This window comes from Schistocerca serialis, chromosome 1, assembly GCF_023864345.2.
Source record: "Schistocerca serialis cubense isolate TAMUIC-IGC-003099 chromosome 1, iqSchSeri2.2, whole genome shotgun sequence".
NCBI lineage: Eukaryota > Metazoa > Arthropoda > Insecta > Orthoptera > Acrididae > Schistocerca > Schistocerca serialis.
This window is the reverse complement of record NC_064638.1, coordinates 234,906,288-234,921,898: the sequence shown is the minus strand read 5'-3', so window position 1 is coordinate 234,921,898 and position 15,611 is coordinate 234,906,288. Positions and strand designations below refer to the sequence as shown.

Here is a 15,611-nt window from a genome sequence, read left to right as displayed (position 1 = left end):
TAGCACTTCCTCTCGCGCTGATGCATGCCTGTATTCCTCGTGGCATACTATCCACAAGTTCATCAAGGCACTGTTGGTCCAGATTGTCCCACTCCTCAACGGCGGTTCGGTGTAGATACCTCAGAGACCCCCCTGCGGGTCTGGGGATTAGAATAGGCCCGAGGTATTCCTGCCTGTCGTAAGAGGCGACTAAAAGGAGTCCCACCCCCTCAAGGGGGTCGTTAGCGCCTGCATCCGGAGACGGACGGTTCCACGACCTCTATTTGCGGTCATTTTGCTTTTTCCCTTCTCGTTTCTTCCTTCCTTTGGTTGGTTTCTTTCTTTGCTCTTTTCCACCTCACTGTCTTCCTTACTGTTTCCGTGCCTTCTTCTCCTTGCCTTCTCCTTGCCTTCTCCTTGCCTTCTCCTTGCCTTCTCCTTGCCTTCTCCTTGCCTTCTCCTTGCCTTCTCCTTGCCTTCTCCTTGCCTTCTCCTTGCCTTCTCCTTGCCTTCTCCTTGCCTTCTCCTTGCCTTCTCCTTGCCTTCTCCTTGCCTTCTCCTTGCCTTCTCCTTGCCTTCTCCTTGCCTTCTCCTTGCCTTCTCCTTGCCTTCTCCTTGCCTTCTCCTTGCCTTCTCCTTGCCTTCTCCTTGCCTTCTCCTTGCCTTCTCCTTGCCTTCTCCTTGCCTTCTCCTTGCCTTCTCCTTGCCTTCTCCTTGCCTTCTCCTTGCCTTCTCCTTGCCTTCTCCTTGCCTTCTCCTTGCCTTCTCCTTGCCTTCTCCTTGCCTTCTCCTTGCCTTCTCCTTGCCTTCTCCTTGCCTTCTCCTTGCCTTCTCCTTGCCTTCTCCTTGCCTTCTCCTTGCCTTCTCCTTGCCTTCTCCTTGCCTTCTCCTTGCCTTCTCCTTGCCTTCTCCTTGCCTTCTCCTTGCCTTCTCCTTGCCTTCTCCTTGCCTTCTCCTTGCCTTCTCCTTGCCTTCTCCTTGCCTTCTCCTTGCCTTCTCCTTGCCTTCTCCTTGCCTTCTCCTTGCCTTCTTCTCCTTGCCTTCTCCTTGCCTTCTCATTGCCTTCTTCTCCTTGCCTTCTCATTGCCTTCTCATTGCCTTCTTCTCCTTGCCTTCTCATTGCCTTCTCATTGCCTTCTTCTCCTTGCCTTCTTCTCCTTGCCTTCTCATTACCTTCTTCGCCTTGCCTTCTCTGGTCTCCGCCTCGGCGTTTGAGACAGTCTGTCCTCTCTCTCCCTCTCTCTCCTCCTTTTCCTCTTCTTCCTTCCTCCCTGTGCGTGCCTGAAGGCCGACCCACGCGTTCGCACGCGTAGCCGGTGATGGGGTAACGCGTAATTCCCCGCCCTGGGTAGACATGTCAGGCACGCGCGTACCCCCTGGTAAAGGCCAGGCCCGGGGAGGGGTGATTGCCTGAGCTGATACCTTCTGACCATTCCGATTGGTCCCTCCGTCTGGTTCTCGGGAGGTGTGACCTGAGGTGTAAACATTCACCTGCGGGAGTGCCCTCTGAGATGGTCCCCACAAGGAAGGAGCGCGCCATCGGAGACGCTGGCAATCATGGGGGATTCCTCCGCAATGGATTTCACTCCATCTGTCTCGACTTCTGCCCAAAAACGGAAACGTGACCAGCCATCAGTGACTAAAGTACTACCGCCTGCCCCACAGTTCCTCGTCGTTTCTCGATCTGAGGACGGAAAGGATTTTTCCTCTGTCAACCCTTTCGTTATCCAGAAGGGTGTAGATGCCATAGCCGGATCTGTCAAATCTTGTACCAGGTTGCGTAACGTTACCTTATTACTAGAAACTGAGAGCGCCTTTCAGGCACAAAAACTGCTTCGGGCCACACTACTGTACACGTTCCCTGTGCGGGTGGAGGCTCACCGCACTTTGAATTCGTCTCGTGGTGTGGTCTATACTAGCTCCCTCGACGGACTGACTGACGAGGAGATTCAATCTTTCCTCGCTGAGCAGGGCGTGACGGCTGTCCATAGGGTCATGAAAAAGGTCAACAGTGACCTTGTACCGACCAGGACACTTTTCTTGACCTTCGATAGTGTTAAGCTGCCATCGCGCATCAAGGCGGGCTATGAGGTTATTTCTGTTCACCCCTATGTCCCGACACCTACGCGCTGTTACCAGTGTCAGCGTTTCAATCACACTCGACTGTCTTGTTCCAATGCGGCTAAATGTGTCACTTGTGGCAGGGATGCCCATGAGGGTGACTGTCCACCTCCGTCTCCTCGTTGTGTGAACTGTCAGGGTGACCATGCCGCATCCTCCCGCGACTGTCCTGTCTATAAGGAAGAACGCTGTATCCAAGAAATTGGGGTCAAAGAGAAAGTGTCCACCTCGGCTGCTCGCAAGCTATTTGCTAGTAGGAAGCCCACGCTGCTCCCAGCGGGGAGCTACAGTACTGTCCTCGCCTCTCCTCGGACTACCAGGGAGGTGGCAACCCAGACATGCGATCTGACCTTCAGCACCACGGTCGTCCGTTCGGCCAGTGCTAAGATCGCCCGGTCGACGTCTCCTCTTCCTCCCGTCACCCCTCAGACACAAGCACCTTCATCAGCTTCTGCCAAGACGAAGACCCAGAAGTCAGATGCACGGGCCTTTAAGAAGGAACCGTCCCGTGCAGACTTCCTATGTACCTCGACCTCCCAGCCTTCGACCGGTACTTCCACCAAACGTACTTCCAAGAAGGCTCCTAGGAAGCACAGTTCTCCTTCTCCGCCACGGCGCATTTCTTCTCCTGCGCCACCCAGCGGTTGCCGCCCCAGGCCGTCATCCGTTTCGCCTGGCGGCACCGCTGGTAGCCGAACATCTGGCCGTTCACCGGCGGAGGAAGCTCCCCCTCCCGGCCATCTTCCCAAGATGGCCGATGAACCTATAGACCCAATGGACGAAGACTGTCCGCCTACTGATAGCGGCGGCAGTGCTCGCACGAAGCCAGGCCCTCCGCGGCCTTCGAGGTGACCCCTTCTTTTATCTTCCCTTTCTTACGATGGCACTTATTCACTGGAATATTCGCAGCATTCGCTCCAATCGAGAGGACTTGAAGTTGCTGCTCCGCTTGCACTGTCCGCTCGTCGTAGCCCTCCAGGAAACGAAGCTACGCCCATGCGATCAAATTGCCTTGGCACACTACACCTCTGTGCGTTTTGACCTACCCCCTGTGGTAGGAATCCCGGCTCATGGAGGGGTTATGTTGCTGGTCCGGGATGATATTTACTATGATCCCATCACGTTGCACACCGGCCTGCAGGCAGTTGCCATCCGCATTACTCTCCCCACTTTTACATTTTCCATTTGTACCGTTTACACTCCGTCATCTGCCGTTACCAGGGCAGACATGATGCAACTTATTGCTCAGCTACCTGCCCCATTTTTGTTAACTGGAGACTTCAATGCCCACCATCCCCTTTGGGGCTCTCCGGCATCCTGCACGAGGGGCTCCCTGTTAGCAGACCTTTTCAACCAGCTCACTCTTGTCTGCCTCAATACTGGCGCCCCTACTTTTCTTTCGGACACATCTCACACCTATTCCCATTTAGACCTCTCTATATGTACTCCCCAACTTGCACGCCGGTTTGAGTGGTATGTACGTTCTGATACATATTCGAGCGACCACTTCCCGTGTGTTATCCATCTCCTGCAGCATACCCCGTCTCCATGCTCCTCTAGTTGGACGATCTCCAAGGCAGACTGGGGGCTCTTCTCTTCCAGGGCGACCTTTCAGGATCAAACCTTCACAAGCTGCGATCGTCAGGTCGCACACCTCACGGAAGTCATTCTCGCTGCTGCTGAATATTCCATCCCTCACCCAACTTCTCCTCCACGTCGCGTACCGGTCCCCTGGTGGACTGCAGCATGTAGAGACGCTTTACGTGCTCGTCGACGTGCTTTATGCACCTTTAAACGCCACCCTACAGTGGCGAATTGTATCAATTATAAACGATTACGTGCTCAGTGTCGTCGTATTATTAAAGAAAGCAAGAAAGCAAGAAAGCCAGCTGGGCTGCTTTCACATGCACCTTAAACAGTTTTACTCCTCCTTCTGTTGTCTGGGGTGGCCTGCGCCGGCTATCTGGCACTAAGGTCCACTCACCAGTTTCTGGCTTGACGGTCGCGAATGACGTACTTGTGGCCCCTGAGGATGTCTCCAATGCCGTCGGCCGCTTTTTCGCCGAGGTTTCGAGCTCCGCTCATTACCACCCTGCCTTCCTCCCCCGCAAAATGGCGGAGGAGGCTAGGCCACCTAACTTCCGCTCCTCGAATCGTAAAAGTTATAATGCCCCATTCACTATGCGGGAACTCGAAAACGCACTTGGCCGATCACGGTCCTCCGCTCCAGGGCCTGATTCTATTCATATTCAGATGCTGAAGAACCTTTCTCCTGCGGGTAAAGGTTTTCTTCTTCGTACTTATAATCGCATCTGGATTGAGGGACATGTTCCCGCATGCTGGCGCGAGTCTATTGTTGTCCCGATTCCGAAGCCGGGGAAGGACAAGCACTTGCCTTCCAGTTATCGACCCATCTCGCTTACCAGCTGTGTCTGTAAAGTGATGGAGCGAATGGTTAACTCTCGATTGGTTTGGCTACTCGAGTCTCGACGCCTACTTACCAATGTACAATGTGGATTTCGTAGGCGCCGCTTTGCTGTTGACCATCTGGTTACCTTGTCGACCTTCATTATGAATAACTTCTTGCGGAAGCGCCCGACCGCGGCTGTGTTCTTTGATTTGGAGAAGGCTTACGACACCTGTTGGAGGGCGGGCATTCTCCGCACCATGCATACATTGGCCTTCGCGGTCGCCTCCCTCTTTTTATTCGTTCTTTTTTACTGGATCGACGGTTCAGGGTACGTGTGGGTTCTGTCCTGTCAGACACCTTTCGCCAGGAGAATGGGGTGCCACAGGGCTCAGTTTTGAGCGTCGCTCTCTTCGCCATCGCGATCAATCCAATAATGGATTGCCTCCCAGCTGATGTATCAGGCTTCCTCTTTGTGGACGATTTTACCATCTATTGCAGCGCGCAGTGTACACGTGTCCTGGAGCGCTGTCTTCAGCGTTCTCTTGACTGTCTTTACTCCTGGAGTGTCGCCAATGGCTTCCGTTTTTCTGCCGAGAAGACGGTCTGTATTAACTTCTGGCGCTACAAAGAGTTTCTCTCACCGTCCTTACGACTCGGTCCCGTTGCTCTCCCAATCGTGGAGACAACAAAATTTTTAGGTCTTACATTTGACAGGAAACTTAGCTGGTCTCCACATGTCATATTTTGCTGCCCGTTGTACCCGTTCTTTAAATGTCCTCCGTGTTCTCAGTGGTATGTCGTGGGGAGCAGATCGAACCGTCCTGCTTCGTCTATATCGGTCGATCGTCCGCTCCAAGCTGGATTATGGGAGCTTCGTATACTCTGCACGGCCATCCATCTTACGCCGCCTCAACTCCATACAACATCGGGGTTTACGACTTGCGATTGGAGCATTTTATACTAGTCCCGTAGAGTCTTCACGCTGACGCTGGCGAACTGCCACTCAGCTACCGGCGCGATATACTGCTTTGTCGGTATGACTGCCGGCTACTGTCAATGCCCGACCACCCGTCTTATCGCTCCTTTTTTGACGACTCTCTTGACCGTCAATACGGGTTGTATGTCTCTGCCCTGCTACCCCCTGGAGTTCGCTTTCGTCGCCTCCTTCACCACCTTAATTTTTCACTCCCTGCAACCTTTCGAGTGGGCGAGAGCCACACGCCACCTTGGCTCCAGGCTCAGGTCCGCGTTCACCTTGACCTCAGCTCGCTCCCAAAAGAGGTTACCCCCAGTTCAGTCTACCACTCCCGTTTTGTTGAACTTCGTTCAAAGTTCATCAATAGGACCTTCATTTATACAGATGGCTCAAAGACCAATGACGGGGTCGGGTGTTCCTTTCTTGTCGGGGCACAAAGTTTCAAATACCGGCTCCATGGCCATTGTTCGGTCTTCACAGCTGAGCTCTTTGCCCTCTACCAGGCTGTTCTTTACATCTGCCGCCACCGACATTCTGCTTATGTCATCTGCTCCGATTCCCTGAGCGCCATCCAGAGCCTCAGTGATCCGTATCCGGTTCACCCTTTCGTGCACCGGATCCAACGCTCTCTTCAGCAGCTGGTGGACGTCGGTTCTCCGGTTAGCTTTATGTGGGTCCCTGGCCATGTCGGTATTCCTGGGAACGAAGCTGCAGATGCCGCGGCCAAGGCTGCGGTTCTCCAACCTCGGACAGCTTCTTGTTGTGTCCCTTCCTCGGATTGTAGCAGGGTAATTTGTCGGCGCATTTTATCGCTGTGGCATGCTGATTGGGCTGCACTTAGACAACAAGCTTCGGGCCTTGAAACCTCTTCCCACGGCTTGGACGTCCTCCTCCCGCCCTTCTCGGCGGGAGGAGGTCGTTTTGGCCCGGTTACGCATCGGACACTGCCGGTTCAGCCATCGCCATCTGCTGACTGCTGCGCCGGCGCCGTTCTGCCCTTGTGGGCAATTGCTGACGGTCCGCCACATTTTAATTTCCTGCACAGATTTCAACACACTGCGTCTCGATCTTAACCTGCCAAGTACTTTCGAAGCTATTTTAGCCGATGACCCACGAGCAGCTGCTCGTGTCCTTCGTTTTATCAATTTGACACACCTCTAAGGACATTTGATTATGCTGTTTTTTAATCCTCTGCCTATCAGTCTGTCTTTCATCGTTTTTTCCCGTTTAGTTGTTGTTTTAAACTTGTGCCTCGCGGTGCATTCTTAACGTAGTAAGGGCGCTAATGACCATTGAAGTTGTGCGCCCTAAAACCACAAAAAAAAACCTCAGAGTGGTTGGTGGGTCACGTCGTCTGTAAACAGCTCTTTTCAACCTATCCCAGGCATATTCGATAATGTTAGTGTCTGGAGAACACGCTGGCCGCTCTAGTCGAGCGATGTCGCTATAATGAAAGAAGTCATTCATAAGATGCGCACGATGTGCGCGAGAATTGTCGTCCATGAAGACGAATGTCTCACAAATACGCTGCCGTTGTAGTTGCACTTTCGGTAGGAGGATGGCATTCATGCAATGTACAGCCGTTACGGCGCTTTCCATGACGACGAGAGGTGTCCGTCGGACCCACATAATACCAGCCCAAAACGTCAGGGAACCTCCAACTTGCTGCACTCGCTGGAGAGTTTAAGGCGTTCAGCCTGACCTGGTTGTCTTGAAACACGTCTCCGACGATTGTCTGAGTGTAGACATGAGACACTCATCGGTGAAGAGAACGTGATTCCAATCCGAGCGGTCCATTCGGCCTGTTTGGCCCATCTGTACTGCGCTGCGTGGTGTCGTGGTTGCAAAGATGGACCTCGCCAGTGGACGTCGGGAGTAAAGTTGCGCATCATGCAGCCTACTGCGCACAGTTGAGTCATAACACGACGTCCTGTGGCTGCACGAAAAGCATTAATCAACATGGTGGAGTTGCTGTCAGGGTTTCTCCAAGCCATAATCCTAAGGTAGCTATCACCTACTGCGGTAGTAGCCCTTGGGCAGCCTGAGCGAGTCATGTCATCGACAGTTTCTCTCTGTATCCCCTCCATGTTCGAACATCACTTTGGTTCACTCAAAGATGCCTGGACACTTACTTTGTTGAGAGCCCTTCCTGGCACAAAGTAACAATGTGGACGCGATCTACACTCTGTATTAACTGTCTAGGCATGATTATACTACAGACAACACGAGCCGTGTACCTCCTTCCTGGTGGAATGACTGGAACTGATCGGCTGTCGGACACCCTCCGCCTAACAGCCGCTGTTCACGCTTGTTTGTTCACATCTTTGTGCGAGTTTAGTGACATCTCTGAACTGTCAAGGTGACTGAGTCTGTGATAAAATATCCAGAGTCAACGTCTAAGTTCTGAGAACTGGGGTGATGCAAAATTTTTTTTTGGTGTGTGTACTTCTGCATAAGTGAGGTAGCATAATGGTTAACACACACAAGTCGGGTTCGGGAGGATGATTGTCAAATCCGTTTCTGGCCACAGAAATTTACGTTCTACATAGTTTCCCGTTTCCTCTGTATCTCTGAAGGCAAATGCCACGATGCCACGATGGTTCGTTTGAAGTGGCGCTGACCACTTTATTACCCGGTCCTGAAACAAAGCTTGTGCTCTAACTTGGGTGACATAGGTGTCAATGGGTCATCAAATCCTAATCACCCTTTCTTCTAATACCTCCACCGTCATAAATACAGATTCTGATTTTACCATATTTGTCTTCGTTGTCTTTTCTCTTCCACCTCCTTCGACTCATGATTATACAGAGGTTGAGGAATGCCGTTAAATGCTTCTTCCAGGACTGTCGGCTACAGTTTTTTTTTCTCTTTTTCTCTTTTTTCCCTTTTTTCTTTTTTTCTTTTTTCTTTTTCCCCCGTCTTCAGCGATGATGGTTTCTTGCGGATATTTGCATGATAATACAGGGTGATTCAAAAAGAATACCACAACTTTAGGAATTTAAAACTCTGCAACGACAAAAGGCAGAGCTAAGCACTATCTGTCGGCGAATTAAGGGAGCTATAAAGTTTCATTTAGTTGTACATTTGTTCGCAATTTCAGCCAATAAAGTTTTTGGTCCCTTTTTCTTCGAAGGTGCTACTGTAACTGGACTACAGTATCTGGAGATATTAGAGAATTGGCTGTTCCCTCAGCTCGAACAAGAAGCACAATAATTCATATTTCAGCAGGATGGAGCGCCACCACATTGGCACTTATCTGTCCGTAACTACCTGAACGTCAACTACCCGAGGCGATGGATCGGCCGCCAGGCAGCCCGTGACAGAGCACGTCATCACTGGCCTCCAAGAAGCCCTGATCTTACCCCCTGCGATTTTTTCTTATGAGGGTATGTTAAGGATATGGTGTTTCGGCCACCTCTCCCAGCCACCATTGGTGATTTGAAACGAGAAATAACAGCAGCTATCCAAACTGTTACGCCTGATATGCTACAGAGAGTGTGGAACGAGTTGGAGTATCGGGTTGATATTGCTCGTGTGTCTGGAGGGGGCCATATTGAACATCTCTGAACTTGTTTTTGAGTGAAAAAAAACCTTTTTAAATACTCTTTCTAATGATGTATAACAGGTTATATTATGTTTCTTTCATTAAATACACAAACGTTGTGGTATTCTTTTTGAATCACCCTGTACAACAAGAGCTGGTGATGTTCTTGTAAACTTCAGGCACAGATGAATTTGGTGCGTCGACAGAATCGCGTGAGAGCGGCGGAAGGGGGGGGGGGGGGGGGGGAGGGAGGCCACAGACCACAGAAAATTGCCGTGTACTTACAAAAAGCTACTTAGAAATGAAAGAACCATCTTTCAGGCCGGAAGTTACTATTGTTCTGAACTCTGTGCTTATCGATCCTGTGATTTCCGGCCTCACGGTAGCAGATGATGGTATCGTGGGTCCTATTCCTATCTCCAGCACCCTGGGCCACTATTTTGCGGACGTTTCGAGCTCTTCCACTATCACCCTGCCTTCCTCCATCGTGAACGAGTGGAGGAGGCTCAGGCGATACCCTTCTTTTCTCCGCCTTTACTTTGAGGGAGCTCGATCATGCTCTCCGTTCATCCCGATCCTCTGCCCCAGGACAGGACGCCATTTACATTCAGAAGTTGCAGCATCTTTCTCTTGAGGGCAAGCACTTTTTGCTTAACACGTACGACCGCATCTTGGCAGACGGCACATTTCCTGGACGCTGGCATGAAGCCACTGTTACACCCCTACCTAAGCCCAGTAAGGACATAAACGTTCCTTCCAGCTACCGCCCTCTCTCTCTTACCAGCTGCGTTTGCAAGGTGATGGAATGTGTGCTCCATGAATGTCCGGTATGGTGGCTCCAGTCTCGCAATTTAGTGACGAATGCACAGTGTGGATTTAGAGCACGGCGTTCTGCAATTGACCATCTCGTTATTTAGTCCACCCACGGCATGAATGGTTTTCTGTGGAAATCCCAGACTGTGGCCGTGTTTTTCGATTTGCAGAAGGCCTACGACACCTGCTAAAACACTGGAATCCTCTGTACTCTTTACACGTGGGGTTCTGTGGCCGCCTGCCCTTTTTCCTTCAGGTATTTTTACAGGATTGAATTTTCAAGGTGCGTGTGGGTTATGCCTTGTCACACCTTTGTCCAAGAAAACAGTATGTCGAAGGGTTCAGTCCTCAGTGTCATCCTCTTTGCTGTCAGCCCTGTCATAGCGTGTCTTCCACTGGCCTGAAGCTGTTCGACTAGCATTGTCCTACCACCGTGACTTTCTCCGCAGTAGGTATGCATGCCGTTTGTCTGCCATGCGTGCCCACCCCTTGTAACCTCCCCCTCACTTATCGACCTTAATGACAGTGAAAAATGAAACCGCGTGTACCTAATGGGAATTTTGGAAAAGCAATCGTCACCGAAGTTAACCTGTCGGTAAAGAGGGAGGAAAGGGTTACATCTAAATGAAAGGAAAAATGCAAGTGAAACTGGTGGAAATTAAATTTGAAATACGGATAAAGTTAATAAAGAAAGTAAATGTGCGGCCGTTACGTTAATAATCAACTAGCGGTAATTAGATATTTGAGATTTGGGGGAAATTACGGTCGCCAGTCCTATGGACAATTACTATAATAACTGAAAAATTAGCACTAGAAGCGTGGCAACTGAAGGTTGACACGTGTAGTGTGAAAACTGAAAGTTCGTCAGAAGTAATAAATTTCGCTACACTTAATTTAGCAAAAGAATTAATGAAACCGGAAAATCGAAAGTTAATTTAGTGACTGAAGTTAATAGTGAGCTTTCTTTCTGAAGCACATCGAAATACAGTTAGTCTTGGACTACCTCAACAATCATTTCTAAAGCTACTTGAATCTACGCAATTTAGAAAGAAGAGATTTAACTTTGAACTTGAATTAAACGATTCTGAACAATTAACAATAGTAAAATTTAGTACGTACCAAGCTGAGCTGCAGTCACAGGTAAGCTAAAATACGGTAACAAAACTCGCACTCTTAATTTGTGCTTGTGTAATCTAACTATTGTAGCCAGCTATGAATACTAAAATTGAACTTTGAAATTAAATCAGTGAAATGGAATTATGCTGGCGTTTGAATTTCAACGACACTCGGGTTCATTTCGGAAAAGGAAGGGACCCTGCTTGGCAATGCAATTGGGACAATGAGCAACAAAGGTTCATGCTAAGTTGCTGTAATTTTGCGAGGCAAATGGAACAATTTGAAAAGCTGAGGCCTGCCATACAGTTCTGAAACTTCACGTGCTTTTAGTCTTCCTTGTTGGTTGATTAAAGGTTTGAAGCCGTCGATCGAGGAGGTGGCGACAGTCACTCATTGTCGGCCGTCGCTGTTGCAGAAGCTGGATGTTGGCGCGCCTTCTTCTCGACACGGTCACCAGGCGAAACGGGCTCTTGATGTGCGCCAGCTAATGCTTCCCGCCCGCGACACCATGTCAGAAACTATCATCGCGAGTCGAGAGCAATTACATGCTGCCAAACCCCGAAAGCGCGGCAACTCGCGGGAGCGTCACACAACACACCTGCTCCACTCGCTACTCCAGCCAGACTCCCTCTCTCGCTCTGCCCGCGCTCTTCGCGGCAGAGTTAACACTACCAAAGATGATACACACTTTGATTCTTCACACGACCTATCGATGTAATCGTTAGATAGCAGTTTTCCCTAGGCAAGACCCAGCGTAAAATACAAATAACATCTACGAAACAATATATATACGAAACGAATATATATACAAATACTAAAACAATTACAATATGTAAAGACACAGAAACGTCACACATTCAGGTAACAAAAATAAGGAAAACAAATTATAGTATAATAGATGGAAATAGGATATGCATTTCCGGCGTTACCCTCCAAAGCCTCTTTCTTTGATGATCCCTTAGATCGTCAGTATTTTGCTCGTCCGTCTCCTCTGTTACCTCCTGGAGTCCGCTTTCGCCACTTGCTAAGGCGGCTTAACTTCAAGCTACCTGAGTCTTTCCCGGTGAGTGTGAAATCTTGACCACCTTGGCTCCGTGAAGTGGTCCATGTTAACCTTTGCCTTCATTCGCATCAAGAGGATACTACTCCAGCCTCGGTCTATCGTCTTCAGTTTCACGACCTTCGCATCGAACTTAGCGCTAGTACCTATGTATACACTGATGGCTATCGGACTGACCTTGGGCTCGAGTGTGCCTTCGTCATCGGCACCCGTGTCTTTCGATATAGGCTTCTGGCACACTACTCAGTATTTACAGCCGAGCTTTTCTCCTTGTAGCAGGCCACTGAGTACATCCGGCGACACATCCCCCTGCGGGTCCGGGGATAAGAATAGGCCCGCGGTATTCCTGCCTGTCGTAAGAGGCGACTAAAAGGAGTCTCAAATGTTTTGGCCTTAATGTGATGGTCCCCCTTGGGGTTTGACCTCCATTTTTCAAAATTCTACAGAAGTACGAGCCTTTTGGGGAAGGACACCTTACATGGTGTACCACTGGTCCTAAGTGCACTAAGACCTTGGCACTCAGCATTGCACCGGCGTTGTCACCATACCCATTATTCCTCAAATTGGGCCTAAACGCCTGATGGGTTGTCCACGTTACGCCCATAGTGCCTCTCCATCTGCACCAGCGATCATGATGGACTTTCCATGGCACCAGAAATCCAGCACGGTAGCCAGCCCGTTGTGGTGGGGTCGTCATGTACCCTCTAGGTTGTAGCCCCCTGACAACACAGGGATCGTACTGCCGATACCTGAGCTGCACCCTCCCAACGTTGGCCAAGGAGTAGATGCCCGTCTCCTTGGGGCATCAGGACTCCCGGCAATGGTCATCCTGCCAGGTGGCCCTTGCTGCGGCTGGGTGGCGCCCGTGGGGAGAGCCCCTGGTCGGAGTGGGTGGTATCGGGGCGGACGTTTCGCACATGAAACGTCAACACGTATCAGGTCGCTCTGCGGCCGAGTCTTCCAAAAGAAAAGGTACTGTTTCTAGTTCTGGTTCTCCTGCCCTTTCCCCCTTGGCCACTCCATGGGAGGAGGGACAGGCCCGCCGGCTTGGGGCGAAGTACTTCCCCCGCTATTTGGTCTGTTCTCGAACAGATGGGGGGACGTTCGCCACCTCCAAGCCCATGTTCTTTGTTCAACACATTGAGGACGTCTTCGGGGAAATCGAGGCTCTCAGCAAGATGCGATCTGGGTCCGTTCTTATCAAGACCACCTCTGCCACACAATCGGCGGCACTCCAGGCGTGCGACCGCCTAGGGGACATCCCAGTCTCCATTGTCCCACATCTGGCACTAAATAGGACGCAGGGGGTCATTTTTCATCGTGACCTCCTGCTACAATCTGATGAGGAGCTCAGGGCCAACCTGGAGCGCCGCGGCGTGCATTTCGTCCGGCGAGTCCAGCGCGGCCCCAAAGACCGTCGCATCGACACCGGGGCCTTTATCCTCACCTTCGAGGGGGACGTTCTCCCGGAGAAGGTAAAGGTGATGTGCTACCGGTGCGACGTGCGACCTTACGTCCCGCCTCCTATGCGCTGTTTTAGGTGTTTGCGTTTTGGGCACATGTCGTCCCGGTGTGAGGCTGAGCCCCTTTGTGGCGACTGTGGACGTCCTCTTCGTGAGGAACATACTTGCACCCCACCACCTCGGTGCCCTAATTGTCCTGGCGTCCACTCGCCTAGGTCCCCAGACTGCCCCGCCTATCAGAAGGAGAAAAAGTTACAAGAAATCAAAACTTTGGATCGGCTCTCTTATTCTGAGGCCAGGAAGAAGTATGACCGCCTTCATCCCGTGTCACTGGCCACTTCGTTTGCCTCAGTTGTCCACTCCTTCCGCTGTATCCTCACCTTTATCCTGTCCCCCCTCCGCCTCCTCTGCCCGTCAGGGGGCTCTGCCTCCGCCTCCCAAATCCCTCCCTTCCAACTCCTCCTCCCCCGTGGCCCCCACCCCCCCTGCCCCAGGGGCCACCCTTCCTCCTCCTCCTCCTCCTCCCCCCACGCCACCTGAGAAGCGATCCTCTTCTCAGGCGTCCATCGGGGAAACATTCCGGACCCCAGCTTCCGAGGTCCGGCGTTCCAAAACGGACCCCGCGCGTGAGGACCTTCTTCGGGTCCAGCCCACCATCCCTGTGCCTCCTCGGCCTTCCAAGAAGGCCTCCAAGAAGAAATCTCTATCCCCCTCTCCACCCCGGCGCGTTTCATCTGACGCTTCATCCGTGAGTCGCTGCTCCCGGCCGTCCTCAGTTTCGCCAGGACGCTCTGCTGCCAGGCGTTCCGCCGGCCTTTTGTCGGCAAATGATGCGGCCCCTCCTACACAATCAGGGACAGCGGCCGCAGCTGGCGACGAGTCGATGGAACCGGATCCGCCTGCCGTCAGTTGTAGCGTTGTTGCCTCGCAACCTGGCCCTCCGCGGCCATCGAGGTGACCAGCTCTTCCCCGTCTCGTTCCCCCAACTTTTTGACTAGCGATGGCGTTGTTTCATTGGAACATAAGAGGTATTCGATCTAATCGGGAGGAATTAAAACTGCTCCTCCGCCTGCACTGTCCGCTCGTCCTTGGTCTCCAGGAAACCAAGTTGCGCCCGACTGACCGTATTGCCTTTTCCCACTATACCTCGGAGCGGTATGACCTCGCCCCTGTGGACGGTATCCTAGCTCATGGTGGGGTCATGTTGCTCGTTTGGGACGATGTCTATTACCATCCCATCCCATTGACCACCCCACTCCAAGCAATAGCTATCCGCATTACTCTTTCTGCTTTTACTTTTTCAGTTTGTACCGTCTACACTCCACCGTCATCTGCTGTTAGTCGGGCAGACATGATGCACCTGATCGATCAGCTTCCCCCGCCGTTCTTATTGTTTGGCGACTTCAATGCCCATCATCCCCTTTGGGGCTCTCCTGCATCCTGTCAAAGAGGCTCACTCTTGGCGGATGTCTTCAACCATCTCAATCTTGTCTGCCTCAATACCGGCGCCCCGACTTTCCTCTCGGACTCTACTCATACCTACTCCCACTTGGACCTCTCGATCTGTTCTACCACTCTTGCCCGTCGGTTCGAGTGGTATGTCCTTTCTGACACCTATTCGAGCGACCACTTCCCCTGTGTCGTTCGTCTCCTGCACCACACCCCATCCCCACGTCCTTCGCGCTGGAACATACTGAAAGCTGACTGGGGACTTTACTCCTCCCTGGCGACCTTTCCGGACCGCGATTTTTCCAGTTGTGACAGTCAGGTCGAATACCTCACGGCTGTTATTATCAATGCTGCCGAACGTTCCATACCTCGTACTACTTCTTCTTCACGTCGCGTTTCCGTCCCCTGGTGGAACGAGGCTTGTAGGGACGCTATCCGTGCTCGACGACGTGCTTTACGCACCTTTCGCCGCCATCCTACGTTGGCGAATTGTATTGAATACAAACGACTCCGAGCGCAATGCCGTAGAGTCATCACAGACAGCAAAAAAGCTTGCTGGGTCTCTTTCACGAGCTCCTTTACCAGTTTTACTCCCTCTTCCGTTGTTTGGGGTAGCCTGCGACGGCTGTCGGGCATTAAGGCCCACTCCTCAGTACCTGGCCTGACCTCAGGTAATGAGG

The 15,611-nt window shown here is 51.5% G+C and overlaps 1 protein-coding gene across 1 annotated transcript; it reads right to left on the bottom strand.

Annotated features, from left to right (window-relative positions):
- Positions 1-349: 349 nt before the first annotated feature.
- Positions 350-1,099, bottom strand: LOC126461361 (uncharacterized). Its single transcript, XM_050095994.1, has one exon. It carries the CDS (start codon positions 1,097-1,099, stop codon positions 350-352), a length of 750 nt encoding a protein of 249 aa, XP_049951951.1.
- Positions 1,100-15,611: the final 14,512 nt, after the last annotated feature.

Bases quoted from the DNA above. Each gene is read 5' to 3' on its own strand.
- LOC126461361 (XM_050095994.1), bottom strand. From the start codon at position 1,099: ATGAGAAGGCAAGGAGAAGAAGGCAATGAGAAGGCAATGAGAAGGCAA.